This window comes from Sus scrofa, chromosome 9 (assembly GCF_054392235.1).
Source record: "Sus scrofa isolate SSC_HxYL_T2T_F1_AM1 chromosome 9, Sscrofa_HxYL_maternal_Yorkshire_Landrace_v2.0, whole genome shotgun sequence".
Taxonomy (NCBI): Eukaryota; Metazoa; Chordata; class Mammalia; order Artiodactyla; family Suidae; genus Sus; species Sus scrofa.
The window spans coordinates 44,857,548-44,873,868 of NC_139391.1; the positions used below are offsets into that span (position 1 = coordinate 44,857,548).

Sequence of the window (16,321 nt, forward strand, 5' to 3'; positions counted from 1 at the left end):
GAATTCAGCATTCTTACTTCCTTAAAGCTACAGCCTCATGGGTTTTTAGAGTCTGACCACTTAAGTCTGGCTTCTCTTGTTCTCTTTTCTTGCTCCTTTCTTCCATCCCCTACCCCCAACTCCCAGCCCCAGTGACAGTGGGAATGTGGGTACCCCCCAAAGTGTGCCCAGTTGTCACTCCTGGGCCAGGCAAATGCAGTGCAGGGACCTGGGAAAGTGGAGTCTAGTCCAGGCAAAGGGAGCGCTTAGTAGGGTGTTTCTCTTTCCTGCTTTTCTGGCTGCTTTGTCCTCTGTGGGCTCCCCACGAAGGTGGGGCCGGAGCGCGGGTCCAGCCTGGGAGGAGGCTGGACTGAGGTCCGGGTACTACAGTCCCTGGCTCTCCCCCTGCTCTCCCCGTGTGGCCCTGACTCTGCTGCTCTTTCCAGGTTATCTCCTCCTCTTCTGTGCGGGGAGCGGCTCCAGAGCCCCCTTCTTAGCCAGGCCACTGACGAAGGGCCTCTACAGGCCCCAGAGGGGCAGCCCGAGTGGAAGGGGGCAGAGGAGCCTGGGGAGGGCTCTGCGGGCAGCCCCACCCCGCCTCTTTCCCTGCCAAGGTAAGGGTGGGCCCTAAGCCTCCCAGGGTGGGGGGCAGCGGGTCTGGAGAGGTGGGAGAGCTGGCACAGGTTTGCAGCCCAACAGCAGCAACAGAGGTTTTTTTTTTTTTTTTGTCTTTTTTTTTTTGTTGTTGTTGTTGTTGCTATTTCTTGGGCCGCTCCCGCGGCATATGGAGGTTCCCAGGCTAGGGGTCTTCGGAGCTGTAGCCACCGGCCTACGCCAGAGCCACAGCAACGCGGGATCCGAGCCGCGTCTGCAACCTACACCACAGCTCACGGCAACGCTGGATCCTTAACCCACTGAGCAAGGGCAGGGACCGAACCTGCAACCTCATGGTTCCTAGTCGGATTCGTTAACCACTGCGCCACGACGGGAACTCCAGCAACAGAGGTTTTTGCTGAGCCTTTCCCATGAGCTGGGGACTGAGGAACCCTGCCTCTTCCTAGCCCTCGGCCCATGAGAATTGAGGTGCACAGTCAGATTAGGGGACCTTAGAAACTAGAGTGAAAAATCATCACTTCCGACCCAGCTGCCTCCCTGCCAGGAGCTGGGGCAAAGACTGCTGTCACCCTGGGCTGGGCCGGTCCTGGCAGGGAGGCCGTTTCTCCCGGTCGCCACCTGCCAGCCCCTTCCTTCCCAGTGGTTGCCCCACTGCTAGCTCTCACACAGAGCCCTGCTGTGTGCTGAGCCCAGGGACAGGCAGGTGCAGGGCCCCAGGCTTTCCTGAGCCCAGCTGAGAGGACCTTCGCTGCCCAGCCTGGTATATATTTGCTAGTTTGTACTCCTGACAAGAGGAAGACGCTGGTCTTAGAGTCGATCCGGTTGAAACGAGTCACTGGGGGAAGCGGAGCAGCAGCCATGTTCAGTCAGCAGCATCCATCCAGGGAGGAGGCAGTGCGGGGGGGCAGTGGAAGATGAGTCTAAGCCCTGAGGTAGGGAAACCATAGGCTTTGCTGGAGCCGCCTCCTCCCTTGACCCCGTCACAGCCTGTTGACCCCAAATGGGGCACATCTGGAACCTCTTGCCTTCTGGCTGTAACACAGTTGCTTCCTTATTGCTGTCAAGGGAGGAGATCCTAAGCCCACCTGTCGCCCATGAGAGGGGTGAGGAGCAGCGCTCCCAGGCCGAGGGGCCGGGCCCTGGGCAGGAAGAGGCCAAGGAGCCCGAGGAGAAGGTGGTGGTCAGCCCCACCCCGCCAGTGTCTCCAGAGGTGTAAGGGCCAGTTTTCACATCTGTCCCTGTCCTCCGTTGTGTGGGATTGCTTTAGTGTGCCCATCTAGTCTTGGGTGGTGGGGATGCTTTGGCCCCAGCTCAAAGGGTAGGGTCGGGAGGGTGAGAGTATCCTTGGCTCTGTGTGCAGCCTTCACTCCTGAGCAGCCCCAGGGTTCCCCTGGTCAGTATCCGGGGTATCTCCTGGGTCATTAGCAGAAACCCAGTAAACCATGTCTTCCCCTTTACCAAGCACGATTTTTCTCTTTCTTAAATAAATTATTGAGGAGTTCTCTGGTGTCCTACTGGGTTAAGGATCCAGTGTTGTCACTGCTGAGCTTGGGTCACTGCTGTGGCAAGTATTTGATCCCTGGCCCAGGAACAACTTCTTTTTTTTTCTTTTTTCTGTTTTTATGGCTGTACCTGCAGCCTATGGAAGTTCTCAGGCTAGGGGTTGAATTGGAGCTGTAGCTGCAGGCCTACACCACTGCCAAAGCAACACTGGATCCTTAGCCCACTGAGCAAGGCCAGGGATTGAATGTGCATCCTCATGAATACTACATTGGGTCCTTAACCAGCCGAGCCACAGTGGGAACTCCTGGCCTGGGAATTTCTATGTGCCATGGGCACAGCCAAAAAAATTTATTGACATATTTATATACATGAAAGTACATCCATCTGAATTGTACCAGTCAATGAATGTTGCCACGTGTATACACTGGGTCAGACCACCCAGATCATTTGCAGAACTTTTCCATCCCTCCTGAAAGTTTCCTCGGGCCTCTTTGCTCTCATTCCACCTGCCCTGCATTCTGGCTTCTGTCCCATAGATTCATTTTCCCAGTTCTTCATATGAATGGGATTATCCAGGACACAGTGTATATATCTTTTGTGCCTGGGTTCAAAGCTCACCTATGTTGTTGCACCAAACACTTCTGAAATTAGAAATCTTTTAGCTCTTCTCCTCCCATTTCCTCCTCCCTGTCTCTCTCACTTTTTAGAGATGAGGAAACTGAGGTTCAGAGGGGTGGAGCGATTTATCTGAGGTCACATCACTAGTTGGTTGCAGAGTTAACACTAGACTCTAGTCACAGAGCCCTTGACTCTGATTCGTGCCTTTTCTCTGCATGGAGCAGGTGTTAGGGTCATACAGTCTTTCCTGTCTGTGAACCGAGCATCACAAAGGGATTAAGAGTCCTCAATATTTGGACTGAATGTCAAGCAGAGACAGGTTCACACTGATTGCTCACAGGAAGTGTCGCTGAAGCTTGCAGGGCACGTGAGCGCATGGTCTCGTGTTATCTCTGCAGCACGCACGGCAGGAGTGAGGCAGGGAAGGGAAGCCCTTCCATCAGGTGGTGACATATCCCACAGTGACAGCTCTGCCCCTGAGGAATGACATGGCTCACCCAGGTCTCCTTGGCTGTGCACAGCTAGATCTGGGTGCTTTTGATGAGGACAGGAGTGTGGTGCCGAAACAGGAGCCTCTGGGCAGAAGGCAGAGGTCAGAGGGCGTTTTCCCAGGGCCTCTGGGAGAGAAGCTGGGCAGAGAGGTCCCTCCCAGCTGCTGGGCCAATAAGTCCCTTTCTTTGTGTTTTCCCTCCCGTCAGTGAGGCTGGGGGGCGCTGTCCATGAGCGACCGTTGCAGGTCACTCCTTGACCATGGCGCCCTTGGGAAATACTTTCTCTTCCTTTTCTGAGTCTTTCCAGGCTCCATAACGTCCCTGTTACTCATCTTTTAGCTACGTTAAGAATGGATTGATTTTCTGGGTTTATGGGGAAGCTGTTCTCCGTCTGTCCTCATTTGTATCTGTGTGATTTTAATTTACGGAGGTGACTGAGTGACAAAACGGAGAGGCCTTTAGCACTGACAGAAGAATTTATTCCTTATATTTCCAGAGAGAAGAGGGCATGCCATGCTACGCAGGGCCACATGGGGAAGGACTGGGATTGGTCAGGAGGCGGAGGAGACGAGGAGGAAGAGCATGACCCCGAGGCTTTATTGGGGTTTTCTTGGGAAGCAGTGGGCAAGGCAGGGTAAGTACCCTGAGCTGAGTATAGGGTTGGAAAGTTTGAGTAGTGTTGGTGGCTTCGGGCTTTGGGCGTGGTCTCTGGTTGCTTGGTGCCTGGCCCTGGGTGATTTGGGGCATGGGAAATGGTGTGAGTTAGATAAAGAGATGGGAGAGGGATTGGTTGGTTTGTATAGGAAATTCATGTTCCCTTTGGTGTCTGTAAAGACTGGCTGATCTGGCGGGGGTGGGGGGCAGCCGCTCCTTGACCAGCCAACTTTTTCAGATGTCATAACATCATAAAATACAGAAAGTAAAACACACAATTAGAAGAGGCTGTCAGCTTCCTAAATGTTGTCAAGCTGAATTAGAAGGAGTTGGGAGCAAAGGCCGTGTCAGAGGGTGAAGGCAGGGCTAACAAGCAGCCTGCGCTCTGCATGCTTTATGGCTGGAAGACCTGGGTCTGCAAAACAAGGATATACTTCCTTTTGTCATCCCCGTATCTTTTAGGAGGTGTTTGCAGAGAGATGGTAAATGAATTAAAACCACTGCATTGCAAGTGAGTGGAGACAAGACCCATGATAGCGATCCCAGTTTTAGTGGTTCCATGGCTACTTCAGGACCCTGGGTACCATATCCTCTTCCCTCGTCTCCCTCCCTGCCCACCCGCCCTCCTTGCTTTCCTTTCCTTGTCTTGGAGTTACGTGGTGACCAGCCTGAAACAATGGTACTCTTATTGGGCCTCCTTTTAGCCACTAACTGTTGGAAACTGGGTCTCAGGGTTACTGATCCCTGAGGAGTGGCCTAGAAATCAGATCTGCCTCTTCCTCTGGAGTCTGCTCCTTCCCAGTCATCTCGTTGATCTTGCAGCTCATTGTTGAGGCCTTGGATTTAAACTGGGAGTTTGGGATACTTGATCTTTAAAATGGGGACACAGAGAAGAGGCCCACGGCAAAGCAGCCCCATTTGCCTGCGTTGCCAGGTGTGCAAGGCAGGCTCATTGGTGCATGCAGCCCAGGCACACGCTGTCACGCCGTCTGATGCCCCATCTTTCTGCAGCATCTGTCCCTAGGGCTCCACATAGCTACGCAGCCCACAGGGGAGAGAGACATTAAAAGGTACCATCTTAGGGAAAAAAGATGTTTTCAGCCCAGGTTGGAAATGAGTTGTAGGGTTGATGAGGCGGAGAGCTGCAGTGGAGGGAGGCTTTTCTCAGGGTGGGATTCTCAGAGGACATGGAAGCCACGGCTTATATCTGCATCAATTGGGCTGCATCTGGGGACAGTGAGGAAACCGGGATTGGGAGGAAGAAGATGGCTTGGGGAGGAGAAGGGAATTGAAGGCAGAGCTCAAGACTGTTTCTGGTCAGAGTTAAGATTTTAAGAAAGATCTTAATGGTACTTCAGAGGCATCAGTAGCCTTTTGTATCTTCCTTCCCTCTGGCCTCAAGGGGCTGAAATGGGATTCCAGAGCCCTGTTTACCTCTGCTGTTCTAATCTGATGCTTCCTGCTGCCTCCCATCTGCTGCAGTGCGGGAGCTGAGGGAGGAGGGGGTTCTGCATCTCCATCAGGGGGTACTGGCTCCCCTGTTGGACACTGGCCCTACTCCTCCTTGATTTGGACCATACCCACATGTTGCTGAGGTCGCCTGGGCTACCGTGCCTGGCCTGGCACAGCCTCAGCAGCATGGGAGAAGGTGGTGGCTGGGGGGCCAGACCAATTTCCTTCTTTCTTTCTTTTTTCCTTCCTTGCTTCCTTCCTTCCTCTCTCTCTCTCTATCTCTCTCTTTCTCTCCCCTCCCCCCCGTCTCTCTTTCTTTTTTTATCTTTTTAGGCTTGCACCTGAGGCATATGGAAGTTCTCAGGCTAGGGGTTGAATTGCATCTGTAGTTATTGGCCTACGCCACAGCCACAGCAACGCAGGATCCAAGCTGCATCTGCGATCTACACCACATCTCATGGCAATGCCAGATCTGTAAGCCACTGAGTGAGGCCAGGGATCGAACGTGTGTCCTCAGGGATGCTAGTCAGATTCGTTTTCCTCTGAGCCATGATGGGAACTCCCAATTTCTAATTTAAGATTTAGGGACTTAGGAATGTGGACATGTCCTGGCCTTTAGGAAAGCCACTGTGGGAGGCAAATTACTTGATCCTGCCTATGCATTCATTGCTTAAAATGTTCTTGGGGTTTCTCTTTGGGTATTTCTTTACAGAATACGAGCAGCATAAGAGCCTTCGTTACTTTACAGACATCTCTTTAACTGATACCATTGTTCCTTTTCTTACCCCCTGCCTTACGCATCCCGATGAGGTCTGAATTTCTTTGACTCTTTTCCAAACATTGAATTCACTTGAAGCAGATGAAATTGTGGCCTCCTTGGGGAGATGTGGAGCCTGGCATTCTGGTTGTGCCCTTGTTACTCTCTCTGGCTTAGGGAAGTCTCCCACCTTGCTCCCTTGGCCGTGTGGGAGGAGGGTTTCCCATCCCTGGATTTTCAGGGACTATTCCAGGTCTTGGGGCTAGGAGACATGCTATTGCTTCTCCTGCTGGCTCATAAGCAGTGACCTCTGTTCAGTTTGGGAGTCAGAGAGCAGCCTCTGGGGACTCCCCATGCTGCTGGCATGAGCCTGAAGTAGCAGGCAGAGCCCTGGTGGGGAGATGGAAACAGGGCCATGAGCCCCTTGAGGGAGGAAACCACAAGGAACACAGCTTTGCTCTCTTTCTCCTGCTGCCAGCTTCCAAGCCACAGCTTGGGGTGTTCACCTTGAGCCACAGGCTGCTATCCCTGGAGAGCCTCCTGTGGGCCACCCTCCTTCCCAGGCTCTCGGGCCTTACATAGCCACAGTGGATCTTTCCTATGGAGCAAAGGCTGGCTCTGTCCTTGAGAGGTCAGCCTTGCTGCCTGGCCCTTGGGTGACCTGATTTGCCCTTAGGATTCCTGACTGCTGGCCCTCTGTGAGGGCTCCGTGCCTGAGGCTCTACAGCTGAGTAAACCCTGGTACTGGATGTAAACCAAGTGAAATGCTGTTCCCCCCTTGGCAGGCGATCTGCAGCCCCCCTGGAGCAGCACCCCAAGGTCTCCCTGAAGGCCATGGAAGAGGCAGTGGCCCAGGAACTCGAGCAAGATCAGAGGCAGCTCCTGGAGTCAAAGCAAGAGAAGATGCTGCAGCTGCGGGAGAAGCTATGGCAGGAGGAGGAGGAGGAGGCCCTCCAGCTTCGCCAGCAGAAAGAGAAGGCACTCAGGTCCTGCCCTCCCCTTAACTCAGCTGCCTGGGCCTCACCGGGACCTCCTCCTCCCACACTGGTGGCCACTGGGATGCCCGAGGCCCCTGCAGGCCTCCTGCTCAGTGGCCCGGGTAGAAATATGGCTTCCTGGCCAAGGGCCATGCCTTTCCTCTTCTGGGGAAGAAGTTGGGAGACATGATAATGATGGGAGTAGCTTGCGTTTTTTGAGGTTACACTAGTCCATGTGCTTTGTATCTATTAATTCGTTTAGTCCTTGGAACGACAGTTATGAGGCGTTGTTATCAACCTATTTTCTAGAATCTAATATAGATGGAGTAACTGAGGCACAGAAAGGTTAAGTATTGTCCAAGGTATTGAGGCTCCTAAGTACCAGAGTCTGGAGTTCCTGTTGTGGCTCAGGGGGTTAAGAACCAGACATAGTGTCCACAAGGATGCAGGTTTTACCCCTGGCCTCGCTCAGTGGGCTAAGGATCCCACGTTGTTATAAGCTGTGGTGTAGGTCACAGATGTGGCTCAGATCCAGTGTTACTGTAATTGTGGTATACGCCTCATCTGCAGCTCCAGTTCAACCTTTAGCCTGGGGAACTTCCATGTGCTACAGGTGCGGCCCAAAAAAGAGAACAGAAAAAAAAAAAAGAGCAGCAGAGCCTGAATTAACCCAGGCAGCTTGTCTCCAGAGCATCGTCCTTTCTTTCTTTCTTTTTTTTTTTTTTTTTTTTTTGTCTTTTTGCCTTTTCTCGAGCTGCTCCCGTGGCATATGGAGGTTCCCAAGCTAGGGGTCTAATCAGAGCTGTAGCCACCGGCCTATTCCAGATCCATAGCAACGCAGGATCTGAGCTGCGTCTGTGACCTACACCACAGCTCACGGCAATGCTGGATCCTTAACCCCCTGAGCGAGGCCAGGGATCGAACCCGCAACCTCGTGGTTCCTAGTCGGATTCATTAACCACTGCGCCACGATGGGAACTCCGCATTGTCCTTTCTTTTGGGAGTCAAGGCTGTGTTGGGACCTAGTGAGATCAGTAGGGACAATGTGATATGGCGTGAGATGCTTTTGCCTGGGACCCAGAAGTTTCTACTTGGGTTCCTACTCTTTGAGTAGCTGGCCGGGAGGTCCTAGACAAACAAGAAACTTAAGCCTGGGCTGGGCCTACATGTATATGATTGTGTGTGTATATATGCTAGAGCTAGAGCTTTATTTTGTAGGAAAAAGCAGATCATGTCTGGCATAGTGGTTCCACAGAGTCACCAGGTCCCCTTTAATCTCTCTGCCATATTTAGTGTTGGTTTTTACTCTTAAGAGTCTCTGTACAGTCCAGTATAGCTGCTGGGTCTCCTGCCATCGTCTCTGTGTTCCAGACAGGAAGAACAGGGACACTTTCCAGCTTGTTTTATCTCTTTGAAGGTGCTTTCTTGGAAACTTTACTCAGTAATTTTTACCTATATCTCACTGGCCACCCCTGGTTGCAAAGGGTATCTGGAAAATGTAGTCCTTTAGGTGATCTGATAGAGCAAAATCAGGGTTCCCTTAGTAAACAAAAATGGGAGAATGGATATTAATAAGCAATTTCTGTCACGTCCCAGGATAGGAAAGGTACTACAAAGAGATGTTAATATATTTCCCTTACTGGGGATGTAAACTAAAGGCTAAATCTTGTCCTCTTGGACAGAACATCTGAAAGTGCTAGAGGCTTATGATTTTTATTTTTTTAAATTTTAAATTTTTTTTTTTTCTTTTTAGGGCCACACCCATGGCATGTGGAAGTTCCAAGGCTAGGGGTTGAATCTGAGCTGCAGCTGCTGGCCTATGCCACAGCCACAGCAATATAGAATGTAAGCCACATCTGCAACCTATGCCGCAGCTTGTAGCAACACCTGATCCTTAACCCACTGAGCAAGGCCAGGGATTGAACCTGTGTTCTCATGGATACTAGTCAGGTTCTTAACCCATTGAGCCACAATGGGAACTCCTAATTTTTAATTAATTTTTTTTATTTAAAAAAAAATTTATTGGAGGGAGTTCCCGTTGTGGTGTAATGGAAATGAACCTGACTAGTATCCATGAGGATGTGGGTTTGACCCATATACATTCTTTTTTCAGACTCTTTTCCCATATAGGTTATTACAGAATATCGAGTAGATTTTCCTGTGCTATACAGTAGGTCATTGTTATCTATTTTATATATAATAGTGTGTATATGCAAACTCCTAATTTATCCCTCCCCGCCATGTTCCCCTTTGGTAACCATAAGTTTAATTTCAAAATCTGTGAGACTTATTTTTACATCATACATAGCAAAGAGTGTATAAAATATTTATGCTTAATTTAGAGAAACTAACAGAAAACCGGCACCCGACCACCCAGAGGGTTGGAGACAGTCTCTCCCATTAGCTCAACATAGGATTTGCTGACCCAAGGTCCATCCTTCTGTCACCCATCCTGGTTCCTCTGCCAGGGAGCATCCCAAAGAACAGATCTTCTCCACAGCATCCTCCTCTTCCAGCCAACTGAAACTTGGGGCAGGGAGGCCCCCAAATGGTGCCACTCAGCTTCCCTCAAGAGGCAGTACCTAGGAGGAGTTCCTGCTGGTGTTCTCCTGCCGGCCACCAGGACCTGGCTGACTGTGCTTTCAGTCCCTCCCCAAACCCTTAGCTCTGGAGGGGTGTCCTGGAGGCCTCTTAGAACATGGTGAAAACCAGCCTGCCAAAAGGTCTCTGACTCAGGGCCTGAAACACAGTAGTTGCTCAATAGATGGTGGCTCTTGATTGGATTTTCAGTTGAAATCAATATGGTGTCAGTGGTCTTGACCAAGTGGTTTCTCAGTGGGCAGTGCCTTGCCTGGCTCTCTTCAAAATAGTTTATCACAAGAACCCTGTTTCTGTTTATCTATGAGCCTTTCTGAGGGGTGGGGGTCCCCTCTCTGCTGGTAAACTTCCACTTGGTAGAAATTTCTGGAAGCCACAGCTGACCTTGTAGCAAATATTTCTTGAATGAGAAGGCAGGCGGGAAGACAGGCAGGCTGACCTTTAGTTTCTTTAGTTACAAAATGGAGAGATTGAGTTTAGTTGTAAGATGAAGAGTGAGAGGTATACAATACAGGTCTTAACCTCTAAAGATGCTTCCAGCTCTACCATTCTGTGGTCCTATGTGTCAAATTTAGCCATGGGACAAAGGGAAAGGGCTTCTGGGACATTGAGAAGGAAGGATTTCTACCTAACTCAAATTTTCTGTCATCGTGGAATAGAGCAGTAGTACTGATAACTTGAAATAGAAAACAATCCTAAATCTTTCCTGGCTTTGGAATTCACGGCAGAAGCTCTTTCAAAGTCATCATCTTCTGAATTGTGTTTTTCTTAAGGCTCGAATTCCCCGAGTGTTCTGCTCGCAGCCTCTAGTCATGTGGGGCTGCGGGAGGAAGATGTGGTTTGCTTTAGCAGAGGATCTTCTGTTGGGATGTGATGGTTCCCATGGCTGGTCTGTAAATAAGGTGCCCCTCAGAGATAATCAAAGCTTGCTTATAGTTTGGGCCTGGGTGACCTTGTTCAGATTTGATGAACGTTCATTGAGTACCTACTTCCTATGTTACTCTGGCTATAAGGGGCTTTAAGACAAGATTCTTTCTCTGGAGAAGCTCCCAGACTTGTAAAGAAAACATGTACAAAAGATGAGTTCTGATCCGGTGTGAGGCATGGCCCAGAGTGGCATGGATAAGAAAGGTCCTCATGTGAAGCGTGATGGGAACAGAAGGGTAATTGATGACCTCAGAGGGAGCGGGAAAGACTTCTCTGGAGAGGAGGGAGCCGGGTGTCTAACAGGGAACATGGATGGATTTGTCAGTAGAAAAGGGGATTCTAGGCCGGGGAACCAACGTGAAGGCCAGGAGACAGGGACGAGTATGGTGGGATTGAGAGGTGGTGGCTCATGTGACATGGCTGGAGCAGATTCTGTCGGTTGGGGAGTGAAAGGGTCCAGAACCAGAGCTGGCTTGGGGTCAGGCTGGATCCAACCTTGAGTGAATGCCATGCTGAGCTGAACCTGGAGGCAGAGGGCAGCCTCCAGAAAAAGTGCTGTTCCGAGATCTGGGAGCCCGTGGCAAAGGGCCACTTCCTGTGGCAAAGGGCTGGTGGAATCCACAGCCCCTCTTATCCTGGGAGGCATTAAAGGGGAATAGCAGGAGCCAGAGGCTGGGGTTAGACTGCCTTTAAGGCTGAGGAAGCTTCACAGGCGGGTTATGGGCTTTTGGAGGCAGGGAGCCAGGCACTGCATAGAAGAAGGAAGACCTTGTGGTTCTGCCAGCGACCCTGCCTCTCCTTTGTAGCTCCCTGAAGGAGCAGCTGCAGAGGGCCACTGAGGAAGAGGAGACGCGCATGAGAGAGCAGCAAAGCCAGAAGCTGTCCCAGCTTCGGGCCCAAGTGCAGTCCAGTGCAGAAGCCGATGAGGACAAAATTAGGTGAGGGTGCCAGTGGGCTGCCTGCCCTGTGGAACCCCCCCCCCCCCGCCACCGCCAGCCCCCCTTCCCCTCCAGCCCTGAGTGTCCAGGCCCATCCCCGTCGCCTTGTCTGCCCAGGGCCGAGCACGAGGCTTCCCTGCAGAGGCTGAGAGAAGAGTTGGAGTCTCTACAGAAAGCAGAGAGGGCCAGCTTGGAGAAGAGAAACAGGCAGACGCTGGAGAAGCTCAGGGAGGAGCTGGAGGCTTCAGAGAAGAGAGAACAGGCCGCCATGAATGCGGAGAAGGAGCGGGCCTTGCGGCAGCTGAGACAGCAACTGGAAGGGGAGAGGAAAGAAGTGAGCTGGCAGACTGGGACCCCCGCCCCCCCCATGTGCCCCTGGCCTCCGGAGGGGCTGGGCGCCCAGGACAAAGAGGCAACCTTGGGGGTGCAGGGTGGGGAGCCAGGTGGACAGCGGTGCCGAGATGGTGGGCTGGCCGTCCAGGGCTGTTACCTGTGTAGACAGGTCTGGGGCAGATGCTGCTCTGGTCTTCATGGCAGAGGGGAGGGCACTGCAGGGTCCAGAGGCTGCCGGGTGTTGTCACCAGTAGGGAAGAAGTTTGAGGGGAAAGGGCTTGTGGAGTCGGGAAGATTGCACGGCTGCAAGAACTTAGATCAGAGGTTTTGAGGCCAAGGCGCCCAGCCCCTGAGCCTGCCTCAGAGGGAGCGGTTAGCACCCTCAGAGGAGATTTGCTCCTTTGTCTCAGTTGCTGTCCTTCCCATCCAAGGGTCTGTCTCTAGGTAGGAGACTGAAGTAAGAGGCCACGGGGCACTTTGGTTTGCGCCTGGCAGTGGCTGGAGCTTCAGCTCTCGGACCTTGAGCACCTGCAGCGAGGCGGGGGCAGGTCCTTGTACTGCAGCGCTCAGGGAGGCCGTGCTGAGACCTCCGGGCCTCCCCTCGCGCTTATCCACAGGCAGGAGTGTTGCCTGGACCTGGCCTGGCCCGGCCGGAGGCAGGGGGCTGGAGGCCGTGACCGAGGCTGACTGACAGACGCCTCCACTCCGGGATCATGTCCGTGTTCTTTTGGTAGTTACAGACTTAAGGCCCTGAGTTGTTTCAGAGGAGCAAAGACGTGCTCGCAGTTCCCCTTGGCCCCTTTGCTTGAGGGTCGTTGAGGGCGGCGGCTCTTCCTGGCTGTGCCTCGTCCCAGGGGGGGAGCCCGCCGGCCTGCCCGGGCACTTCACAGGCCCCCTCGTTGTGCCCCAGGCGTTGGCGGCGCTGGAGAGGGAGCACAGGGAGGAGCTGGAGCGGCTCTCCGCCTCGCTGGAGGCCAAGCACGGAGAGGTGAGGCGCGCGGCGCGGAGGTGAGGTGTGCGGCGCGGTCCCCAGGCGAGAGCCTCGCATCCGCTTCACAGCTGGGCTGGTCGGGGTGGGGGTGCGGGGAGAACTCACCCCATCCTGGAGCGAGGGAGGGGCGGGGCGATCTGCTCCCCGGGAAGCGAGACCCCACGGCCGCTCTGCCGTGCCCTCTGAGGCGCATGCTCCCTGGTGCTGGCGCCTGCTCAGGTGGTCTCCAGCCTCCAGAAGAAGATGGAAGAAGCTCAGCAGAAAGAGAAGGCCCAGCTGCAGGAGAACTGGGGCCGGGCGGAGCAGAGAGCTCATCGGAAGGCTCACCAGGTGCTTGAGTATGAGCAAGAGGTGAGGGCTGGTCTGCTCCTTTGCCCTCCTGGACCCGTCGTGGATGCTCTGACCGTTCACTGAGCCATCCTGGCCCAAGGGTCCGCTGCTTTGCTTTGGGCGGCTGAGCTGATGGTCAGGACTTGTGGGTCCTTTTTTTTTTTTTAAATGGTTGTGCCCGTAGCCTATGGAAGTTTCTGGGCCAGGGATTGAACCTGAGCCGCAGCTGTGACCTTTTCCACAACTGAGGCCATGCTGGATCCTTTACCTTGGGGTCCATCTTTATGCCTTTGTTCCCTGGAGGCCCAGTGCTTTTTTACCCTGTGCCCTATACGTGAGGTGGGGGGAGGGTATGGCAGGGTGTATGTTACGTGTTGTATGTATGTGTGTGTGAGTTGGTACTGGGGGGGCGGATGTCTGTATGAGCCCTTCAGCTGCTTCAGCCCTGGGTGCCACTCCACCCTCAGTCCTGCATGTCGCATCCCTGCCACCTGCCCTGCAGCTCAGTGACCTCCTGAGAGAGAAACGCCAGAAGGTGGAGAAGGAGCATGAGAGGAGGATGGACAAGATGAAGGAGGAGCACCAGCAAGTGGTGGCTGAGGCCAGAGAGCAGTACGAAGCTGAGGTGACTTGGACGTGTGCCCTGGTGTGTGCACACACGCACACCCACCCTCACCCTCACACACCCACCCTCACCCTCACACACCCTCCAGGGTCCTTCCCAGCTGGACCTGGGAGGGCCTGGGAAGGGGGCGAGCCGTGGTCAGGGATGGTGGGAGGCTTTCTTCCTTGACCCCCTGCAGGGGTGAAATCATGTTTTGCTTTTTTCACTGAAGCTAAATTAGGTGAGGAGTGATTTCCCCCATTAGCAGGCTGCTCGTCACTCTTATATTAATAATAGGCGAGGGGTATTTAGCTTGTAATGTGTGCCACACACTGTCCCAAGCTTTTTATGTATATTAACTCACTCAGTACGTACCCCCCAAAGGGTATCCTGAGGGCTATCATTTTCTCATTTTAAAAATGAGAGAACTGAGACTTGAGAATTGTAAGCCACTCTCCCAAGCCCATCTTGGCTAGTAAGTAGAGGAGCTAGGGTTCAAGCCAGACTGTCTTTTCAGTTTTAACACCGTGCCATCGGGTTAATGGAAATCCCAGGACACCTGGCAGGAGTGAACCAATATTTAAATGTTATTTGCCCTTCTTCAGCCTTTTGCCCTCAATGGGAAAGTTCAGTGACTTAAGTGGACTCACGCCGGCTTGCTCACTTTGGTGGTGAATGATGGGGACAGCTGGTACCCGACTTTAGTCCTGAGCAGGGCCTCTGCCATTGTCTCTAGGCTACTGCTCCCGAAACTGGAACCAGTATCCCAGACACTGTGTAGTTTTGCCCCGGGCAGAAAGGGCGGGCTGGGGTGAAGTGGAGTTGACTCCTTTCCCAGACCAGTTCTGCCTGTGCTGAAGCAGAGTGATCACTTAGTAATGGCCTCTCTTCTGTTAAGGAAGGAGGGCTGTACGGGCGAGGGCAGGGGGAGAGGCAGGCTCCCACCTGGGATTTCTCAGGACTTTCTGACCAGCATCTGCTTCAGTGGTAGGAGGGGCGCCGTCCTTGGTGGTGCGCTCCTGCTCTTCTCCAAGAGCTGGCTTTAGAGGGCTAATGAGGTCCCTGATCTGACTGACCCGAGGCTGCAGGCTGAGGGTGTGTGGGGGGCTGGGAGGGGCTGCTGCGGTTTCCCACAGCTGGCTCTACCCTCTCTGCAGGAGAGGAAGCAGCGGGCTGAACTCCTGGGGCACCTGACAGGAGAGCTGGAGCGCCTGCGCAGGGCCCATGAGCGGGAGCTGGAGATAGTGCGCCAGGAGCAGGACCGGCAGCTCGAGGACCTGCGGCGAAGGCACCGGGAACAGGTGGGGGCTCCGGACGATAGCTTGGGGCCCACCTGCTCCGGCACCTCCACCCAGGGTAGAAAGGTGCTGGGGACATGCACTGTGGCAGTAGCACGATAGAGCTGACGGCTTAGGAGGTAGGGTGTCTCGCCAGCCATCCCTAAGCCAGGGCATCTTTGCTCCTTTGTTTTCTGGGCCAGGGAGCATCCCCAGGCCTGGAAGAGGAGGTCACCCCTCCAGGGCCTTGAGGCTGGTGCCTTTGTCTCTCCCCTCCTCCACCCCCTCCTGAAACAAACTTGCCGTGAGCAAGTGCAGGAACCTAGCCCAGCTGGAGCATGTGGTATGGTGTGCCAGGTCCTGAACCCCTCCTGCCCCTCAGCTCGTGCCTGTGCTCTGGCTGCATACACATCATTCTCTCCACTTGCACATCTGTGCAGGAAAGGAAACTCCAAGATTTAGAGGTGGAACTTGAAACCAGAACCAAGGACGTCAAGGCCAGATTGGCTCAGCTGGATGTTCAGGTGCAGGAGTGGGGGCAGAGGATGGGTACCCTCGACCTTGGAGTCAGCTCCCTTGGGAGAGGATGGGCTTTCTTGCCTCTTAGACCTGGGCCTTGGACACGGCCTAGCAGTCCAGTCCTTTCCTTCTGCTGCAGGAGGCATCCGCCCGAAAGGAGAAGCAGCAGCTCCTCGATGTGCAGAGGCAGGTTGCACTGGAGAGTGAGGTTGGTCTGCTTCCCCCATCCTCCCTCCGCTGTCTCCCCATTCCCTTTCCTTCCGCCCCCAACCCCCACTCTGCTGGCCAGTATTCCCCCAATAGTACCCTGTGTGGGCCCAGCTCCGGCGCCCCAGGGGGTGGGGCTGTCCTGGGGCACGGAGTCTGCACCTCCTGACGCAGACAGAGCTTTCGGTGGGCCTGGTTCCACCCTCTGTCCGGCGTTCTTCCCACCTCTGTGTCATCTGGTGTGGCAGGCCCTCTGTCTCCGGGTCCTTCTATCTTTCCTTCTGCCCCCAGGAAGCCACAGCCACCCATCAGCACCTGGAGGAGGCAAAGAGGGAACACACCCATCTGTTCGAGTCAAACCGGCAGCTCCGAAAAATTCTCGATGAGCTTCAGGCCCGCAAGTTGGACCTGGAGTCCCAGGTGGATCGGCTGCAGAAGCACGTCAGGTGGCCTGTACCCTTGCACTTAGCCACCCCTCCTGCCTCTCACCTGCCCGCTGACCTCTGCTGTTCATGGCCCAGTTCCCAGGCAGAGGTGGAGCCCGGTGGAGG

The 16,321-nt window shown here is 53.8% G+C and overlaps 1 protein-coding gene across 50 annotated transcripts in view; it reads left to right on the top strand.

Moving 5' to 3' along the window:
* CEP164 (centrosomal protein 164) overlaps positions 1 to 16,321 on the top strand; it is an 82,719-nt gene that overhangs the window by 58,393 nt on the left and 8,005 nt on the right. For 20 of the 50 annotated variants that reach the window (XM_084976186.1, XM_084976211.1, XM_084976180.1 and 17 more), the window contains 12 exons: positions 426 to 593; positions 3,703 to 3,840; positions 6,855 to 7,055; positions 11,378 to 11,509; positions 11,627 to 11,843; positions 12,753 to 12,830; positions 13,053 to 13,184; positions 13,666 to 13,788; positions 14,925 to 15,068; positions 15,485 to 15,568; positions 15,703 to 15,771; positions 16,062 to 16,216. In XM_084976186.1, the coding sequence (XP_084832312.1) occupies positions 426 to 593; positions 3,703 to 3,840; positions 6,855 to 7,055; positions 11,378 to 11,509; positions 11,627 to 11,843; positions 12,753 to 12,830; positions 13,053 to 13,184; positions 13,666 to 13,788; positions 14,925 to 15,068; positions 15,485 to 15,568; positions 15,703 to 15,771; positions 16,062 to 16,216 (1,641 nt within the window). Of the gene's footprint in view, positions 1 to 425; positions 594 to 1,659; positions 1,807 to 3,702; positions 3,841 to 6,854; positions 7,056 to 11,377; positions 11,510 to 11,626; positions 11,844 to 12,752; positions 12,831 to 13,052; positions 13,185 to 13,665; positions 13,789 to 14,924; positions 15,069 to 15,484; positions 15,569 to 15,702; positions 15,772 to 16,061; positions 16,217 to 16,321 lie in introns of all 50 variants that reach the window. The other 30 variants (XM_084976189.1, XM_084976191.1, XM_084976190.1 and 27 more) reach the window with 3 other exon arrangements.